This window comes from Marmota monax, unplaced genomic scaffold, assembly GCF_021218885.2.
Source record: "Marmota monax isolate L192 unplaced genomic scaffold, Marmota_monax_Labrador192_F-V1.1 WCK01_AAM20220418_F8-fsc00083, whole genome shotgun sequence".
NCBI lineage: Eukaryota > Metazoa > Chordata > Mammalia > Rodentia > Sciuridae > Marmota > Marmota monax.
Genome location: NW_026692848.1, coordinates 3,247,886 through 3,266,804, shown reverse-complemented (window position 1 = coordinate 3,266,804; position 18,919 = coordinate 3,247,886). Strand labels below are relative to the sequence as shown.

General features: G+C 37.8%; 1 protein-coding gene across 8 annotated transcripts in view; it reads right to left on the bottom strand.

Annotated features, from left to right (window-relative positions):
- Nucleotides 1-18,919, bottom strand: part of Pde10a (phosphodiesterase 10A) — a 534,453-nt gene that overhangs the window by 180,038 nt on the left and 335,496 nt on the right. Inside the window, exon 2 of one of the 8 annotated variants that reach the window (XM_058580937.1) lies at nucleotides 13,693-13,902. The exons of the other annotated variants lie outside the window; for them this stretch is intronic. Coding sequence (XP_058436920.1) covers nucleotides 13,693-13,831 — 139 coding nt within the window. The 5' untranslated portion in view covers nucleotides 13,832-13,902. The remainder of the gene's footprint in view (nucleotides 1-13,692; nucleotides 13,903-18,919) is intronic. 8 annotated transcript variants of the gene reach the window in all.

Sequence of the window (18,919 nt, the reverse complement as noted above, 5' to 3'; positions counted from 1 at the left end):
TCTAGATGTTCGTTTCTTGTGGCATGGTAGATGAATAAATGTATCCACTGTTTTTCTAATTCCCAATTACATGGAAACCAGGACACAAGAAAATATCATGTTCAGAATCAAAAAATAAGAAGTAAAAGGAATGCAGACCTCCCTCGCTTGCAGCTCACCACTCAGCAAGTGCCCACCACAGGCAGGGCCAGGCTCTGCTTCTTCCGGAAGTTCCCACACACCCTTCAAGCACTGACCCAGAGACAAGATCTGACTGAGCACGACCAGCTTGTTCCCCTCACTGACAGCGGCAACAGGGAGAGTGAAAGAGAGAAATCTCTGCCCTGAACTGCAGCTTAATTCAGAATGCATCCTGGATAGAGAACAAAACAAACTAAAAAAGCTGCGACACATAGATTATTTGATTATAAATTATTAGGAAAAGTATAAATTATTTGGGAAAACTGAACAGTGGTGCACAAAGCCTATTTGATCACATCAAGTGTGAACAGAGAAAGAAGAAAGGCAGAAGAATTGAAATAAAAAAAAGAAAGAAAAGAGCAGCAAAAAATTGAAAAGACCTAGTGGGGCTTGGGAGGCTGTGGCAGAAAGATCCCAAGTTCAAAGCCAGCCTCAGCAACTACAAGGTGCTAAGCAACTCAGTGAGACCCTGTCTCTAAATAAAATACAGAATAGGGCTGGGGAGGTAGCTCAGTGGTCAAGTGCCTGAGTTCAATCCCCAGAACATCCCAACCAAAAAAAAATGAAAAGAAGGAAAGAGTAAGCATACACAAGTAAATTATTTTGGCATCAGCTACACTGTACACCGAATTATAATTACAAAGGGTTACTAAAGTTTTCCCATGTGACAGGTGTAGTATTCCACATAATGCATCCATTGTGGATGTGGATATTTCTATTTCTCTAAGCACTGATGGACTGCCCCAACTCAAAGACAATATGCAAAAATGGGGAGAATTTTATATTTTTTTTCATTCTTTTGAATTATTTTTATTCTGACATGCAATGAAATCTCTATCAACACATTAGCTAAATAACTTTAAACTAGAAGTGAAAAACCACATAGGAAAAAGAACAAGATTTTAAAATGTAGTTTCTAAATGATTGACAAACAGATTAGAGAAGTCAGACAACTACAACCCACAGCAAGAAATCAAAACAATGATATAGAGAATCTGTTTTCAAAAATTACAGCATAACATTTAAAATGTCAAGCTTGTAAGAAGACAACTCTGAAGCATGCAAAGAAGTCAGTACGGACAACTGAGAGAAGAAATTTACAGAAGCAGTCATTAAGGAAGCTCAGACACTGGACTTCAGAAAAAAAAAGACTTTCATTTCGTTCTTAAATGTGCTCAAAGAGCAGAAGGAATCCTAAGACATGGAATAAAAGGAATCCAGGAACTCTCTGTCTCAGTAATTAGGAATATCGATAAAGATATGAATTTCATAAAAAAATTATCAAGAAAATGAGCACAGGAGAAAACAATAACAAAAGAAAAACTCAAAAGTGTCAGCAGCATATGAGAAAAGGCAAGAATCACTGAATCTGAAGAGAAGTGCACAGAGCCTATCCAGATTGAGAAACAGAAGTAAAAGAATAAGGAAAAATAAACGTTGCCTGAGAGACCCATGAGAAACCCCTCCAGCATACCAAATACACATAATGGGAGTCCACAGAAGAAAAGGACATGGGGACAAGGGTGTCAAGAGGATCTGAAGAGTCCAGCATGGAGGCCGACACCTGTAATCCCAGCGCTCCAGAGGCTTGAGGCAGGAGGATCGCGAGTTGAAAGCTAACTCAGCAAAGGTGAGGAACCAAGCAATTCAAAAACCCTGTCTCTAAATAAAATACAAAATGGGGCTGGGGAGGTGGCTCAATGGTCCGAGTGCCCCTGAGTTCAACCCCCCGCCAAAAAAAAAATAAAAATCACCAATAAAATGTGATAAATAACTTGCTGAAAGATAGAAACAAAGAGAAATTTTATAAGGTAGCAAAAGAGAAGCACTTCATCACATATAAGAAATATATGTGAAAAAAGGGGGGAAATTAATTTATTTCTCAAAATAAAACACACAGGCTAAAGGCAGCAAAATTACATATTTAAAGTACTGAAGGAAACTGCTAACCAAGAACTTCCAACAAAACTATATCTTAAAAAATAAAGGTAAAGGATAGGAATTTAGTTCAGTGGTAGAACATCTGCCTAGCATGCACAAGGCCTGGGTTCAATCCCCAGCCCCATAAAAAGGAAGGAAGGAAGGAAGGAAGGAAGGAAGGGAGGGAGGGAGGGAGGGAGGGAGGGAGGGAAGGAAAACGCTATATTGTAAAGATGCCTGTTCTCCCCAATTTTATCTATGTATTCAGTGCAAACCAAATTTTATGATATGGCCAAACTGATTCTAAAGCTTGGAAGAGTCAAAAGATCTGGAATAGCAACAACCACAATTAAAAAAAACTGAAGGAGAAAAATAAAGTTGGAAGACAGACAACATTCAAATTTAAGATATCCTATAAAACTATAATAATTAAGACAGTCCAGTTATTGGGTAAATAATTAGACAAAGAAAATAGAATAGAATATTAAATGCCCAAAAATACACCCAAATAAACATAGTCAACTGATCTTTGACAAAGGAAAAAAGGCCATACAAGGGAACAAAGTTAAGTCTTTTCAAAAATTTGTGCTGGAATAAAAAGTGGACAACCACATAAAAATGAAGTTAGAAACATACCTTAAATACATCACAAAAATTAACATAAAATAAAACCATTAATTTAAATATAAAACTATAACATTCCTAAAAGATACTGTACGATAACCTTGGGATTGGTTTTGACTTTTTACATGCACCACTAAGGCATGATTCACAAAAAGATGAATTAAGAAGTTGGACTCTGTTAAAATTAATTTTTCTGCTCTGTGAAATGCACTATCAAGAGAATGATAATACAAGCCATTGACTAGGAGACAATATGTGAAATACATAAGTCAAATAAAGTACTATTATCTAAAATACACAGGAACTCTTAAAGCTCAACAATAAAAAAAAAAAGTAACATTTTAGGGTAAGTCCAAGACCATACAGAGTCAAATAAATGTGTGTGTATGTATGTATGTATGTATGTATATACACACACACATATACATACACACACACACACACACAAGTGAAAAAATGGAAAGGTTCTCCACACATTATGTCATCAGAGAAATGTAAATTGAAACAAGATACCACTGGATACCTGTTAGAGTGACTGGAATTCAGAACAATGACAACACCAAATACTAGCAAGCATGTGGAGCAACAGGAACTTGTAATCACTGCTGATGGAAATGTTACATACTACTGTAGAAGATGGTTTGTCATTTTTTTTACACAATTCACAATTCTCTTACTATACTGTCTAGAAATCACATTCTTTGGTATTCACAGGAATTGAAATGTACATACAAAAAAACTGCACCAAAGTGTTTATAGTAGATTTATTCATAATTGTTAAAACATGGAAGCAGCCAAGATGATCTCTGCATATGAACAGATAAACTGTGTATTAGTCAGCTTTTCTTCACTGTGACAAACACCTGAGAATAGCAAGACAGAGGAGCAAAGATTTACTGTGCCTCAAGTTTCAAAGGCTTCAGTTTATGGTTGCCCAGCTCCATTATTTGGGGTACAGGTGAGGCGTGAACACCACAGTTCAGCTTGTGGGGAGGTCGGGGGAGAATCACAGCGGAAGGGGCCGGGGCAAGAAATAAGCTTCCAGGGCACTCCCCCAGTGGCCTACTTCCTACAACCAAGGCCCTCTGCCTACAGTTTCCACCACATCCCAGTAGTCCATTCAGTTATTTTGTGATTCAGAAATGCAGCAGCTGGTTATCCTCAGAGAAATCTAGATATGTTGTTAGGAAAGGGACCTTATGAGGATCAGCAGCAACAAATTGCATATGATCCTGGTGTATATGCACAAATTGCTGCAGATGCAATTAAGGCATGGAAGACTTTACAAGGACATGGAGGTTTACAAGGTCAATTATCTAAGGTAATACAAGGAGCTAATGAACCTTATGCTGAATTTGTAGATAGGCTTATTCAAACAGCTACCAGAGTTTTGGGGAATACAGAACAAGCAATGCCGCAGTCTGGCTGGGCACAATCAGGAGCCACTTGTCAAAAGAAACTAACTTTATTTTTAGAACCACACACGCCAAACAAAACAGCCTCTCAGGAAAAACCCTCAGAGCCTCAACTGCCACCATCGGCTTTCCACAAGCCTCTCTCTCCCGGACCAGCTTCTCTCCATCTCCCACAATCCTCCTGCTCTTGAGGCCGATTGGCTGGGTCACGTGGGCGGAGCCAAAAAAGTCCCCCAATGAGCAGCTCCGTGGTCTGAAAGGGCAGGGAAACAGCCCAATGAGCATCACCGCAGAGGAGCCAATCAGCTAGATGTTGCTGGGGCCGAGGAGCCAATCAGCTAGATGTTGCTGGGGCCGCTGTGAGCCAATCATCAGCCAGCAGCTGGAGTCCTCATGATCCAATCACTTCCCCAAAACCCCACCTCTGGATACTGCTGCATTAGTATAACAAGCCTTCAACACATGACATTTTCCAACACATTCCAGGATCCAAGTTATAACACTGCAGTACGTCCAAATAATAGAATACCATTCAGCAATAAAAAGAAACGAGCTATTAAGCCATGAAAGAACATGGAAAAAACTTAAAAATACATATTACTAAATGAAAGAAGGCAATGTGAAAAGGCTAGTACTATATAAGTCCAACTACATGACACTCTAGAAAAGCCAAAACTATAGAGACAGCAAAAATATCAGTGGCTGCATGAGTTAGGAGAATAAAATGAATAAACAGAGTGTAGAGGATTTTTAGAGCACTGAAATTACTCTATGTGGTACTATAATGGTCATTATGCATTTGATCAAATGCACAGATTGTACAACAACCAAGAGTGAACACAAATGTAACCTGTAAGGACTCCAGGTTGTAATATTATGTGCCTTACTCTATCTTCTATTGCTATAACAAAATAATTAAAGCTGGGTAAAGTATAAAGAAAAGAGATTACATAATATATAATTCCTTTTATATGACATTATAGAAAAGACAAAACTATAGCAATGGATAACAAGCTGGTAATTGTCATGAGTCAGGGATTTCTTTAGAATGTTGGAATTTCTGTGTATCATGCTTGTGGTTAGGATTACATATATTAAGTCCATGGAATTGTTCATAAGCACACACAAAAATCAGTCTCAGTTTTCCTCATGATTAAGAAATAAAAACTAAATTGAGTAACTTACATTAAATAGTATGTTGATAGAAAGTAAAATAACTTCTATATGGTAAATATACACGACATGTTGAGAGGTATCTAATAGGAAGCCTAAAGTTTTTTATTAAGAATTTTTCTGAGTTTACAAGAGCTATCCCCCAAATTTCGCATCTCTCTGTTCTTATCTTATACTGATTGAGCACCACTCCCCACCAGTAACATGGTTTATCTGCTGGCCTGGCAGGCACAGGTACACTACTTACTAAGGAAAGTATGTCAGTTGAGTGAAAAGCCATGCCTCCAAATGCAAAATAACAAATTAGCACTATCATTAACGTTGAGCCTGGATAAGATTAGGATGAATCAGAACTCTGGTGATACCACCAAGGCATCGCCACTCAATGGCACCCATCTATCTAAGAGCCATCTGTTCCAAAAGCTTGAGCAAACCTAAATATAAATAAATGTATAGACTAACAGGAGGACAAGAGAACTGGTTAGACGCAAATAATAGATCATATTTATTTTATAAAAAGAAGAATGCATCTTTACATAACGTTCTAGAAAAGTTGCCTATTAAGTACATAATTAACTAAAAATCAAACTTACTTTCCTAACAATTTCCATCATAAAAATAAATTCATGTTTTCCTGGAAATATTCTGGAATGAAAAAATGCTAAGGCCAAATATTTAAAGAGGTTATGATTTTGTCATGAAATAATGACTATAATAAAGTCACACAGTAAAAGTGCTAAACAACCATTGACAGTGACAGTTACACTGCTTGACTTCTGAGAAACACATTGTAAGACAATGTCATCCTGGAGTGCATAGCACTGACGAGCTTACATAAACCTCCATGATGCAGTCAGTTACTAGATATGACCCCCTGATACAACCAAGAAATAAGATGAGGTGCCAGACTAACACAGCAGCATCCTGTTTACAGTAAACTTTTTATGTAAGTAGAAACAGTATACTCTAGCATAACAATAAAAGTATACAATTCAAAACCAATAAGTCACTGATCAATATCAATTATCCTGTACTCTGTATGTTTATGTATGCCATACTTTTATATGGCAGGTAGCACAGTAGGTTTCTTTTTTTTTTTTTAATTTTTTATTGTTGGTTGTTCAAAACATTACAAATTTCTTGACATATCATATTCCACACTTTGATTCACGTGGGTTATGAACTCCCACCTTCACCCCATACACAGATTGCAGAATCACATCAGTTACAGCAAACACAGGAGTAACCACTGGCTACCATATGATTAGGCAAAAGAAATTTTTTAGCTCCATTATAATCTTATGGGATCATTGTCAAATAATTGGTCCATCACTGACCAAAACATTGTTCTTTGGTGCACGACTGTATTTTTAACTCAATAGCCTACACCTTAAATAAGAAAGAGCAGTTTAACTGATCCATCTTTTAAAACATCATTCACTACTGGTATCAAACTACTTCCCCAACCTTTTTTATTGTGTAGTATGTCTTGGTATGTTACAGATGTTTTATAAATGTAAATGACAGATCTGAACTACAGTTGAGAAAAGAAAGGTAAAAATCGTATTAGTTCAAAACACAACAGAACTTTATCAGTGAAGGGGACATTTATCGTAACAGAGTAGCAGAACACCAATCAGTAAGTATTTAAGAACTTCTGTGTTTTCTGCATACCCAGGCATTACAAGACATTTTTAAAGACATGGCCTTTGTTCTCAACTTACCATCTTACAAATATTTTTTAAAATGGTCAAGAATACAAAACAGAATACATTGAGTGCTAAATTTGTATTAGGAAGTAAAGTACAAAAGTACAAAAAAATCACAATCGTTAACATTTATATAGCACTTATAAAGTACTAGGTTCTATTCTGTGCTATTACGTACATTAATCTACACAGCATTTATTTAATCCTCTCCTCCTCCCTACTATCCTCCTGTTCTTCCCCTTGTTTCCTTGTCCCCACTCCTCTTTCCTTCAACAGACCAGAAAGCTAAGGCAAAAAGAAAAAAAAAAAAGTCCCAGTTCAATTAGCAAAATGGCTAAGACTTAAATCCTAGCCAGTTTGTCTCAAATAATAACTGACAGTTTCACAAAGAGGTTAGAATTATAAACAATAAGATAAATAGAGACCTTTCCCCCAAAAGAAGACAAGTCAGGTTAATAAAGGCACTCAGCCCATGAGTACTGATAGCATCTTTGCCACAGCCCATGGCCTAGGTGGACTCACTGATCTCACTTCACCTGTGAAATAGTGCAGCAAGTTAGGGTAACGCATGCTCATCTTACAGATAAGAAGCATTTACTATTCAGTAAAGCTTCACACAGCACACAGTGTGACCCCAGGTGCTACACTATGTTAGAAATAGAACAGCACTGTTGTCCCTCTCGTTTTCACTGAGGCTTTCAGAATCTAAAGAGAAAGTCAAACGCATGGGTGATAAGTCCTGCTGGTGGGGAGGGCAGAGACAACTTGCAGGACAAGGTGATACCTGAACAGGCTCTAATGACCAACGAGAGCCAGCAAAAAAGAACAGAGAAGGTATATGGCAAAGGTGACACTATGGGATCAAAGTCTAGAAATGCGTGCTAGGAAATATGGTCATGACAGCAACACTAACTTAGCCCGGCTGATCGGCACATGCCACAGCAAAGCTTGGAGAGCTGAAGGCACAGAAAAAGCAAGTCAAAGAACAATGCATGATGACCACTGAGACACTTGATCTCTGAAGACAACTGTTACACTTTAGAAATAAGGTACCCCCAAAAACTCATGTGTGAAGCAATGCAAGAATGTTCCAATATGAAATGATATGATGAGACTCATGACCTCATCAGTGGGTTAACTCACTGATATGAAGTCGGTAATGCAGTGGTAAATGCGGGCAGATAGGCTCTGACTATAGGAAGTACATCACTGGAGGTGTGACCTTGGGGTTTATGTTTTGTCCCTAGTGAGCAAAGCTCTCTCTCTGCTTCCTGGTTGTCATGTGCTGAATTGCATTCCTCTACCACACCGTTCTGTCATGATGTTCTGCCCCACCTAAGACCCAGAGTTACGGAGCCAGGTGACCATAGCATGAGCCAAAAACTTTCCCCCCTAAGTTGTTCCCGTTAGGTAGTTCGGTCTCAGCAATGAAAAGTTGCCTAAAACAGAAACTGGCACCCCAGATGTGGGGTCATTGCTATAACTAACCTGACCATGTGGTTCAGAAACTTGTTGCTAATTTGTGGGAGGAATATTGAAAAGTTTAAAGATGCAAACTGGAAAAGCTTTAGAATAGTGTAATCACACATAGATGAGTGAGTCCCATGGTAGCTCAGAAGACCAGAATGTCAATAGGACCACCGTTGGAGTAAAGACTGGGCTCATGAGATTTCAGAGGAGAAAGAGGACTCTATTGGAAACTAGACAAAAGGACAGTCATGTTACATTCTAGCAAAGAAGTTATCTACATTTTCCCCATGTCCTGAGACTTTCTATGAGGCTGAACTTAAAGGTGACTGACTAATCTGGCGGAGGAAATGAAAAGGCAGGAGAGCACTCAGACAGCTGCATGGCTATTGTGAGGAGCCAAGTTTCCTGTGATAATCAGGAAAGCAGAAAGTAAAGTTGAAAGATTTGAAAAAGTTTCAGCTTGTCCAGAAAAGGACTAAAACTAGGGCTAACAAAGCCACAGTTAAGAGATTACAGCCACTAAAGAGATGCTAAGTGCTTTACACAGAAACAACGAAAAAGATAGAATGAGGGCTTCTCAGGAATTGGTAAGACCATGCTTATCACAGACTCAAAGATGTAAAAGTAAAAATTCCTTTGAGAAAAGAGCAGGGGGGCACCCTGCCTGCACAGGGGGAGCCAAAGAAGTTATTTCACTGTACTCAGCCACCCAGGCACCTACAGGCTGCTGAAGTCATTGTTCCTGGAGGCTCAGCCACTGCTCAAGATGGTGGCAGACCTCGGCATCAACCACATGGTGCTGGTTCTGCAGGAATGCAAGATGCTGGCATAAAGGGTGGTGGAGGCTTTCACTGGCATTTCAAAGGAAGGCCTGAGAAGTCAGGCAGAGTGTAGCAAGGTTGGAATCCCTATAGCAGCCCTTCAGAGGAAAATGTGTAGATACAAGGAGGAAGCCAAAGCGGTAGTAGAGACACCTAAGACTAAAAAAGTCGTCATGTGGAAGATCTGCCAAGTAAAATTTCATGAATAGAGCTGAGTCAAGCCAAGAGGGAGGCCATGTGAGCCTCAACAAGCAAGTTCACATGGGTGGAGTCCTCCCTTTGGAGAGACTATCACATGCCATGTGCCCTGGCTGTTGGACAGGGAGCCACACAATTTGTTTGCCCAGCTGAACTTCAGTTTTGCTTTGGTCTCAATGCTTTTTCTTTGCCCTCATTTCTGCCTTGTGGAGTGGAAATGTTTCTTTGTGCCTTTAGATACTGGATATATGCAACTTATTTTTGATTTTTTTACAGGAGCTCACATTGACAGTTTGCCTTGAATCTCAAAGGAGACTTTGGACTTGGACTTCTGGAAAATCCTAGACCTGTTCAGACTAAGAGGACTCCTAGAAATGGACTAAATATATTTTGCAATGGGAGATGGTCATGAACTTTGCGAGGCCAGAAAAAGAATTTTATGGCTTGGACACGAGGTGTCTCCCAAAAGCTCGTGTGTGCGACAATGCATGAATGTTCATAGGTAAAGTGACTAGGTTATTGAGAGTTATGATCTAATCTGTGGATTAATCCACTGATATGGATTAACTGGGTGGTAACTGTAGGCAGGTAGTTTTGGTTAGAGGGAATAGGTTGCTGGAGGCATGGCTTTGCATTTTATATTTTATCTCTGGCGAGCAGAGAGCTAGAGTGTGTGCCCGCTCGCCTGCTCACTCTCCTCTGTCCTCCCAGGCTCCCCATCCCTGCTTCCTGGCTGCCAGGTTCCGAACTACTTTCCCCAACAATGCCCTTCTGCCATGAAGCTCTTTATACCTAGGGCCCAGAGTTACAAAGTTGGCTGACCATGGACTGAATATCTGAAACTGTAAGCCAAAATAAACTTTTCCTCCTTTAAATTGTTCTTGTCAAGAACTTTGGTCACATCAATGAAAAGCTGACTAAAACAGTGACAGATATTTGGTACGAGTGTTTCTAAGACAGCAGAGTAACAATCAAACCCAGCTTTCATAAAAGAAATATGACAAAATCAGCAACTCAAAACTCCCACCCCTACTCTAATACATTGCTTCTGGGAATGTCATGGTACAATCAGATTGGAAAATTGTGTGGCAGCATCTACTCAAGTAGAACATGTTAATCTCCTATGACCCGGGAATTCCATCTTTCAGAAATGCTTTCTTAAGTCTATCAGAAGCCTTAGATAATACTAAAATATTCCAGAAAGTACTACTTAAGACAGACAAAACCCAGAATCACCAAACAACCATCAATGGCAGAATCAATCAGGAGGAGTTAATATATTCACAGGATGGAATACTACATGGCCCTGAGAATGAACTAATAGCCATTGTGTGCAATAGTATGAGTGAAGCACATAACGCTGAACCAAAGAAGCCAGAAACCAAAGAGTAAATATTGCATGAGTTACTCAATAAAAATCTAGACAAGAAGGTCTGTCTCTGAGGTACTAGAAAAGCAGTTATCCTTAGAGGAATACTAGAAGCGAGCAGATGGGCTCTTGGTATTACCATAAACCTCATTTCACAGTCAAGGAACCTGGATTCAGAGGTTAAATTACTTACAACTAACAATGGATAAAAGTGACATTTAAACCTGCTTTTAAAACGCTGTCATAGGTTAAAAACTCTTCAGAAAAACTCTCTTGTCTTCAACCAGTTTTTATTTTTATTTTTGTCCCTGTGTCCTTAGGTGTGCTGATCCCACTGCTGATGGTGCTTTTCTGTCCCTATTCACTTCCACAGAAGGATCTGTTCGTCATGCTACTATGAAACCATTCCCAGTCTCCCCACACTCTTGACACACTCAGTAACTAGGTTTTTCATTTCCCAATATTTTAAAAAATCATCATTTATTGTTTATGAGGTGCCGGGCATTTTATCAGCCTTCCTCAATAACTTATACGGGTCCCAAGAGGTAAATAACCCATGCTCACATCTGGCTAATCAAACCCGAGACTTTCTGAATCCAAACCCAAAGCTCTTACCACTAGGTTTCCTTGTTTTACTTCATCTTCTCAGTGACATATCTGTTTGCTTTGACATCAAGATTTCAATTTTTTGGGGGAGTTGAAATCTCTAATTTACCTTCTAACATCTGCCCTAAACAGAGTATCTAGCACATAGCAATTGTTGAACAAGGGTTTCTTTAAATTACTTCCTAAAGAACTAAGTGATTAATAGGGTAATTTCCTCAAAGACAAAAAGTAGAGGCTCTGTTAGAATGCACAGGTATTATTAAATCCCAATAAATAGTAAGTGCCTATGTCCTTAAAAACTGACATTTGGTGGGGGAAAGAGAACTAAAAAAACACCATTCTAGCACTACAAAATGCACAGAGCTGTGTATGTCCAATAAGTGGCCATCGGGAACATATAGCTATTGAGTGCCTGAAAAGCTACTACTCAAGTGTGAGCGTACACAATGGATTTTGAAGAACAATTCAAATGTAAGGATGTCTCATACCATATGAAATAATGATACAGGAATCCTAAGTTAAAATTACAGTATATTAGATATATAAGTTTCAGTAATTTCCCCTACTTTTTTTTTAAGTGGCCACTAAAATATTTTAACTTACATCTGTCCTCTTTGCTTTATGTTACATTTCTATTGGACAGTACTGCTCTGTAAAACATTTTTCCCTCATTTAAGATATAACATCTCTTTCCCTTAATTTAGGGTATTAAATTACACAGTGGAAACTGACAGCCCACTCAGCTGCCATTCTTTGTTCTGGGTTCCACGTGAGGAAGTGAATTTTTTATTCTTTTTTCTCTTCCAAGTATTGTAGGCTGGGGTTACTTCTTAAAGCACACATTCCAATTTCACCAATCCACTTAAAAATTGATCTTGACTTCACTATTTTATGTCTTGTGTTTCTCCAAAACTCCTATGTTGAAACTTAATCCCAGCTGTGATGGCATTAGGAGGGAGGACTTAGGTTAGGAGAATGGAGCACCCTCTGTATTAGTCTCCTTTGGCCATGACCTGATTGCCTTATAGTAGCAGAAATTCATTCTCTCATGGTCTCCAGAGGGAATTTGTTTCTTAACATTTCCTTAGTTGTGGCCATTTCACTTTAATCTATCCTCTTGTGATCACAGTGTCATCTCCTTTTCTAACCATATAATCTTCTGCTGCCTCTTTCAAGTCATGTGTCATTGGATTTAGGGCCCACAGAAGTAATTCAGGATGATTTCATCTCAAGATCCTGCACTTAATCACATCTGCAAAGATTCTTCCCCAAATGAGATAACATTTACAGGTTCTGGGTTGGAGACACTGACATATCATTTGGATGGGGGCAGGTCAGGTATTCAACACACTACACTCTCCTTGATCAATCTTTCAAAATGCACGATCTTTAGAAATCCAAGCATACTGTAATCCCAGTTACTCAAGAGGCTGAGACAGAAGGATTGTAAGTTTGAGACAGCCTGGACAACTTGGTGAGACCCTATCTCAAGACAAAAAGTGCTAGGAATGTAGCTCAGTGGTAGAATGCCCCTGGACTCAATTCCTAGTACCAAAGACAGGAGGGGTGATGACACCAGGGATGGAAGGCTGGCACAAACCAAATACAGGGTTTAAAAACAAAATCTGAATTTACGTAAAAAAGGATGAGATTATGTACTTTAAAAAAGGTTCTTTAATTTACAAAAGAATTAAACACAAAGTTTATTCTGAATACAAAATCAAATTTGCAGATGTTTTAAAGACTAGTTCTCCATATAACTTACACCTAATTTAAATTTGCAGATGTTTTAAACTCTAGTTCTCCATATAACTTACGCCTAAAATAAATTATTCATTAAAAAGAACACTTTATGAATAGAGGAACTTTGGACGGGGCAAAGGGGAGGGAGAAGGGCGCAAAGAGGTAGGAAAGAGGTTGGAACAAGACGGTCGTCATTACCCTAGGTATAGTATGATTGCACAAATGGTGTGATTCTACTTCACGCACAACCAGAGAAGTGAAAATTCTGCTCCATTTGTGTAAAATGAATCAAAGAGCTTTCTACTGTCATGTATAACTGATTAGAGCTGATTTAAAAAAAAAAAAAAAAAGAAGAACCCTTTAAGCATTTGCATAAAGGGAAGCAAACATTCCTTCTTTCCCCGCAACAGCTGGCACCACAAGCAAGATAACAGTAGACTGCCAAGCCAGAATCACACACTTACACCACAGATGAGAGAAGCAGAGAAACTTTCTTCGTAGGGGCTGAGCCAGAAAAATGTCAGTCACTTGTGGGTAATTCTTCCATGCTGCTGATTTTTCATTGGAGATAATATTGTCCTTAATACATTTTTTGGCCCACATTTCCTTCAAGTATTGATGCTAAATGAGGTGAACATAGTACCATCAGGAGAATATTCTGAGAGGCAGTTTGTCTAAGAAATAAAATGGGAAGTCCACATTATATACAATGAAAAACTAGAAAATAATGGGAGTTAATGTAAAAGAGTATGTAGGTGTATAACATTCTCTGATTACATTTGCACATTCATAAAAGTTGTTGCCTCAGCTTTTTTTGTGCTACTATAACAGAATAGTACAGATTCAGTAATTTATAATGAGCAGAAATTCATTGACTTGGGGTTCTGGAGGCTGGAAAGTCTGCAAAGGGTCTACATCTGGCAACAGTGGCAACTTTTTGCTGCATCTTTCCACAGAAGAAGGGCAAAAAAGAGCAAGAGATCGAGTTCCCAGCATCAAGCCTGTTTGTACAGGGCACTGGTCCCTTCAGAGGGGCAGAAGCCTCAGGACCTGTACTCCTCCCACTAGGCCCCACCTCCCAACACTGCTGCACTAGGGTTAAGTTTCCAGTTCATGTACGTGTTGGGAAGTGGGACTCAATAGGAGGTGTTTAGTGGGACTCAATGGGAGGTGTTTAGTTTTGTTTTCTGGAGAGGAAAAAAATAAGCAGGAAGAACTTTCCAATGTGAGCGATGCATACAATGCTTGTTTAAAACAATGAATAGCCAAGAAAAGTTAGGACAGAAACTAAAATGTCCTTTGAACTCAGAATGATTTTCAGAAAGGAGTGTACCAATTTGCTAGTACTGCCAAGAAGACATAGTCTTATGGACTAGGGCCCTGCCCTGTGAGCTTCATCTAACTTCATGATCTCTTTAAAGGCCCTATTCCCCAAACAGCCAGGAGACCAGAAGTTCAGATCACAAAGCCTCAGGCACTTGGCACTAGGACTTCAACACGCAAATCCTGAAGAATCACAATTTAAACTAACACTTTCTGGTCCCAAAATCTTATACTTGTTTCTAAAATTATTTAAAAGGCTGAATTATACTTTTTAATAGCTGCAAAATATTACGTAAAAAAAAATGATGAGAAACAAAAATAAGGATTATCAATCTGATCTGATATCTAAGCTGAAATATACATATTAAGACTACAAACTTAAATTTAATACAATCAACTAGGAGAAATAATCATGATAAATGGAACAATCCCTCAGTAAGAATTAATGCAGTGAATATAATAATAATCTTTTAGCATATACTTCAAAAAGCCACTGACGTGAATTTTACAATTCACTTATTACTAGGTTATCATCAAGAAAACAGTATATTTCTTTTAAGATGAATGATGTTTTCAAAAATCACCTTCTCAAATGCTATTTAATTTTAAAAGAGGAAATAATTCCATTTTCTTTAATAAAGATAATAAGCTGGCAATACAACACATTGTTTTCAAAGTCTATTGAAAGATCTATGCTCTATAGGGCCTTTAGTATATCAATTTGTTAAACATTGACTTAAGGTGTCTCTCCACCATTAACATAATATTTGAAAAGAAACTACATCTTATTTATCTTCTTATCCCCAGAGCCTAGTAATTATAGTCAAGTACTGTCAGTAGTAGTTATGTTCTGTAAAATCAACCCAAACACTGAATCTTCAAGCACCAAACCACTGCCTCTAGTAGAAATATGAGGCTAGGTTCCTGCAAGCTTTTGGTGACAATATTTTTGTCAACCAATCACTCTGCACATGCAAAAATGACAGTGCAAACACAGCAAGTATTGATTATGAGGTTACAAATAAATTTTAGTGAGTAGACAACATAAAACATAGAATATTCTATATATTCAATATAGAATATAGAATATTATATTAGACCTTACATAGAATATATAATTCTATAGAGTATAGAATATTCTATATTCTGTAGAATATTCTATAGAATATTCTAGAATATCCAATATAGAATCCACTATACTTTAACATAGTAGACATTCAACAAACACTTGGGAATTGAATGAGTAAATGAAGGAATTCATAACCATACTGGAGCATTTCATTACTTGTAGTAATTTCATTATTTTGATCCCAGCTAAGACACACTCATATTACCCTGGATCCACCCGGCAGAAAGCAGTATCTACCACTAACCCGGCTGTTTGTTCTTAGGCGAATTGGTGATCCTTTTTCAAACATTATCCTTCTGAAGTGTCTAGCACAAGGCAATCCGGCTATGTTATTTCCTCATAATCCACAGTCATGCCACACTGTTTGAAGCTGTACTGCAAATACCTCAAAGGTTTCCATCCATTTGCTCCTAATATAACTCTGCTGTAGAGCCAACTTGCTGCACTGCTGTCAAACATCTTACCCCTGAACCATGAAAAGCTACTAGTTCTTGTTTAACATTGAGTGAGCCAAGTTCTTCCTGGTGACCAACACACTCTATGAGCAGGAATACAGCATCTAAATTTGCTCACTAAGCATACTTCACAGAAGCAGCAAAACCCAGAATTATATTCACTTATCTTTAGTTATCGTAAAGATTTAAACACAAACACAGCACTTCTCCTTTCTTTGAAGTTTCATCTGTGTCACTGATTACCTCCTAAGACTCTAATTCCTTTCTCCGATAACTAATCACTTAATGACAGTGAGTAACAACTGATAAAGAAAGACAACATTATTTTTCTGGTCATTCACTCCATGTACTTTACACTTTACACCATAAAACTGTAATTGTTAAAGACAAGACTACTGCAATTCTTCTGAATTAGCAGAATAAAGTACTCAATATTTCTGTGCCCCAATTTCCTCATCTGGAAAATGGAGATAATAATACCTACACCTCATAAGATTATTTTAAGGATTAAATAAGCATAAATGGAATTTGCTTAAAATAGTTATCAGTAAATGTCATCTATTGCTAGCACTTAAGTATAAAAAAAATTAGTCCGTACTCAAATCAATAAAATATTAGTCAATGAAAGGTACAATAATGCATTGTTATAAAAGAAGCCTCAAGAAAGTACCTTAAATCAAAAATGGCACTGAAAGAACTTGGTAGTTATTTCTAAATTCTCAAAACTTTTCTTTTTTTTTCTTTGAAAATAAAACCATTCTTCACAGAATTTTCATTTTCAAATTGTGCACTTTACCCTTCCATATGGCTCGAATGGTGTGTGGATACTGATTGCTGCAACCCACAGTTTTTGCTGCTGACTTTGCTCAGTTAGTGGATAATCTGAAATTTAGACTATAATGAAAAGCCTGCTAAACTTCCTTAACCTGAGTTGACAGCATAACTAGTGACTAGTAACTTCTGATATATGATATGCTAGCTGTGTAGATTTTTCAGATCTTTCACTCTAATATGCACACCTGTGCTCCCCTTTTTAACAAGGTAGCCACAGGATTACAGGTTTATACTCATCTTCATATTTTAGATTTCATAAAGAGCCATTAAAATAGTTAGAGCAGATGTTCTACTGGATGATATACTACTGAGACTTTATCTCTGTAATGACAGTTTGGCTGTGGAGTGTGTTCTGTGTCTGGGTAGTTTTTAATCAGTAGAATTAGTGAACAGTTCAATCCCAGGAATCCCTGATTTCTCCATGTTTTAGTGTAAAGGTCAATAAGCAAGTTGAGATAAACAGCTTATCAGATGTTAAGCTGAAATCAAGCTAGGTCATGATTAGCTTTCCCCCTGCTTAGGTTTATTAAGATGGGGGGTAAATGCAGAGAGTATAAGAACTTCTTTTCATGAAACCCGCTAAACTATCTTTTTTTAATCAAATTTGCCATATTTATTTTCTCACCAAAAAAATGACAAATGTAAAACTTTATAGGGGGCAACAAATCATAGAATATTATGCATGATGAATTAACCGTATTTTTGCTAACAAACATTTCTGCCAAACATTTCAGAAATAATATTTAAACAGACAAGAATCTGGCTTATAGTCAAGAAAAGCAATAATTTTAAAAAAGAAAAAATCTCAATACAGCTCCTCCCCCCACCACCCCCCAGCCAAGACAAAGAGTCTTTTCCTCTGCTCTGGCACAAAATTCAGGAAAGGAGCCAAGGTGCTGCTTATCAACCCTTTGACATCAGGAGAGGACTGTGTGCGTCAGCAGGCCCAGGAGGGACCCCAGGCTTGTGGCAATGGACATGTGCTTCTTATCTTATCAGCTGACAGTCTCTGGCACTTCAACATTACTGTGTGAGCCCCAGCGGAAGGAAGGTGTGTGTGATTGTGAGGGTGTAGGTTAAAGTTATGAACTACGCAGCTCTGAGCAACTTATTAACAAAACAAACTATCCAACACATTACACTAATTATGATTAAATCCAACCTTAAGAGAGTTTTTTTAAAAAGGGCAACCTAGCTATATAGGACACCCCTTCTTCTCTTAGTTATGAAAGTGAAAGCTGAAGTTATACTTTCAGAACTGTGAGGCCATTGGCTCCACTTAGAAGATTTAAAGAAAAAGCAATTTTTTAGAAAAGTACATGTAAGTCTTACATTAGCTCCACTAAAAAGGTGCTTGAGAGTTGGCAATAGGCTTAAGACTGCTTTCAAACACTGGCTGATATTCATACCTCTAAACACAAAGAAGAAGAGGGTCACATTAGGTCAGGTGGGGTTCAAACAGTTACACCAGTCAAAGACAAAGTCTTACAAGAACTACTTTGCCCCTAAATATTTGTTTAAATCTATCTTTGCTTTAAAAAATCATGTTAAGGGTATACCTCAGTTGGAAGAGTGCTTGTCTCACATGCACAAGGCCCAGAGTTCAATCCCCAGCACCACACAGACAAAAAAAAATTTTAAAGCAAATTTTAAATATTTAGAGAAACACTGCACTTGCTAACTGAAAACTAATTTTACCAATGTAATAAATATTTGTACTTTGAAGAACAAGATTTTTATTTATTAGTGTTAACTCACACTGTATATTACTCTTGTTAAAAATTACAGTGCATTTATACCATGATTTACAACATCACCGACAGTACTATACACACACACACACACAGTATTGCACATGTTACTTTGTCATCCTGGTAATACGTATTTATTATTCCTTCAAGTTCATCTGTTAAATTAGAATAAACACAATTAACTAATTCTATACAACTC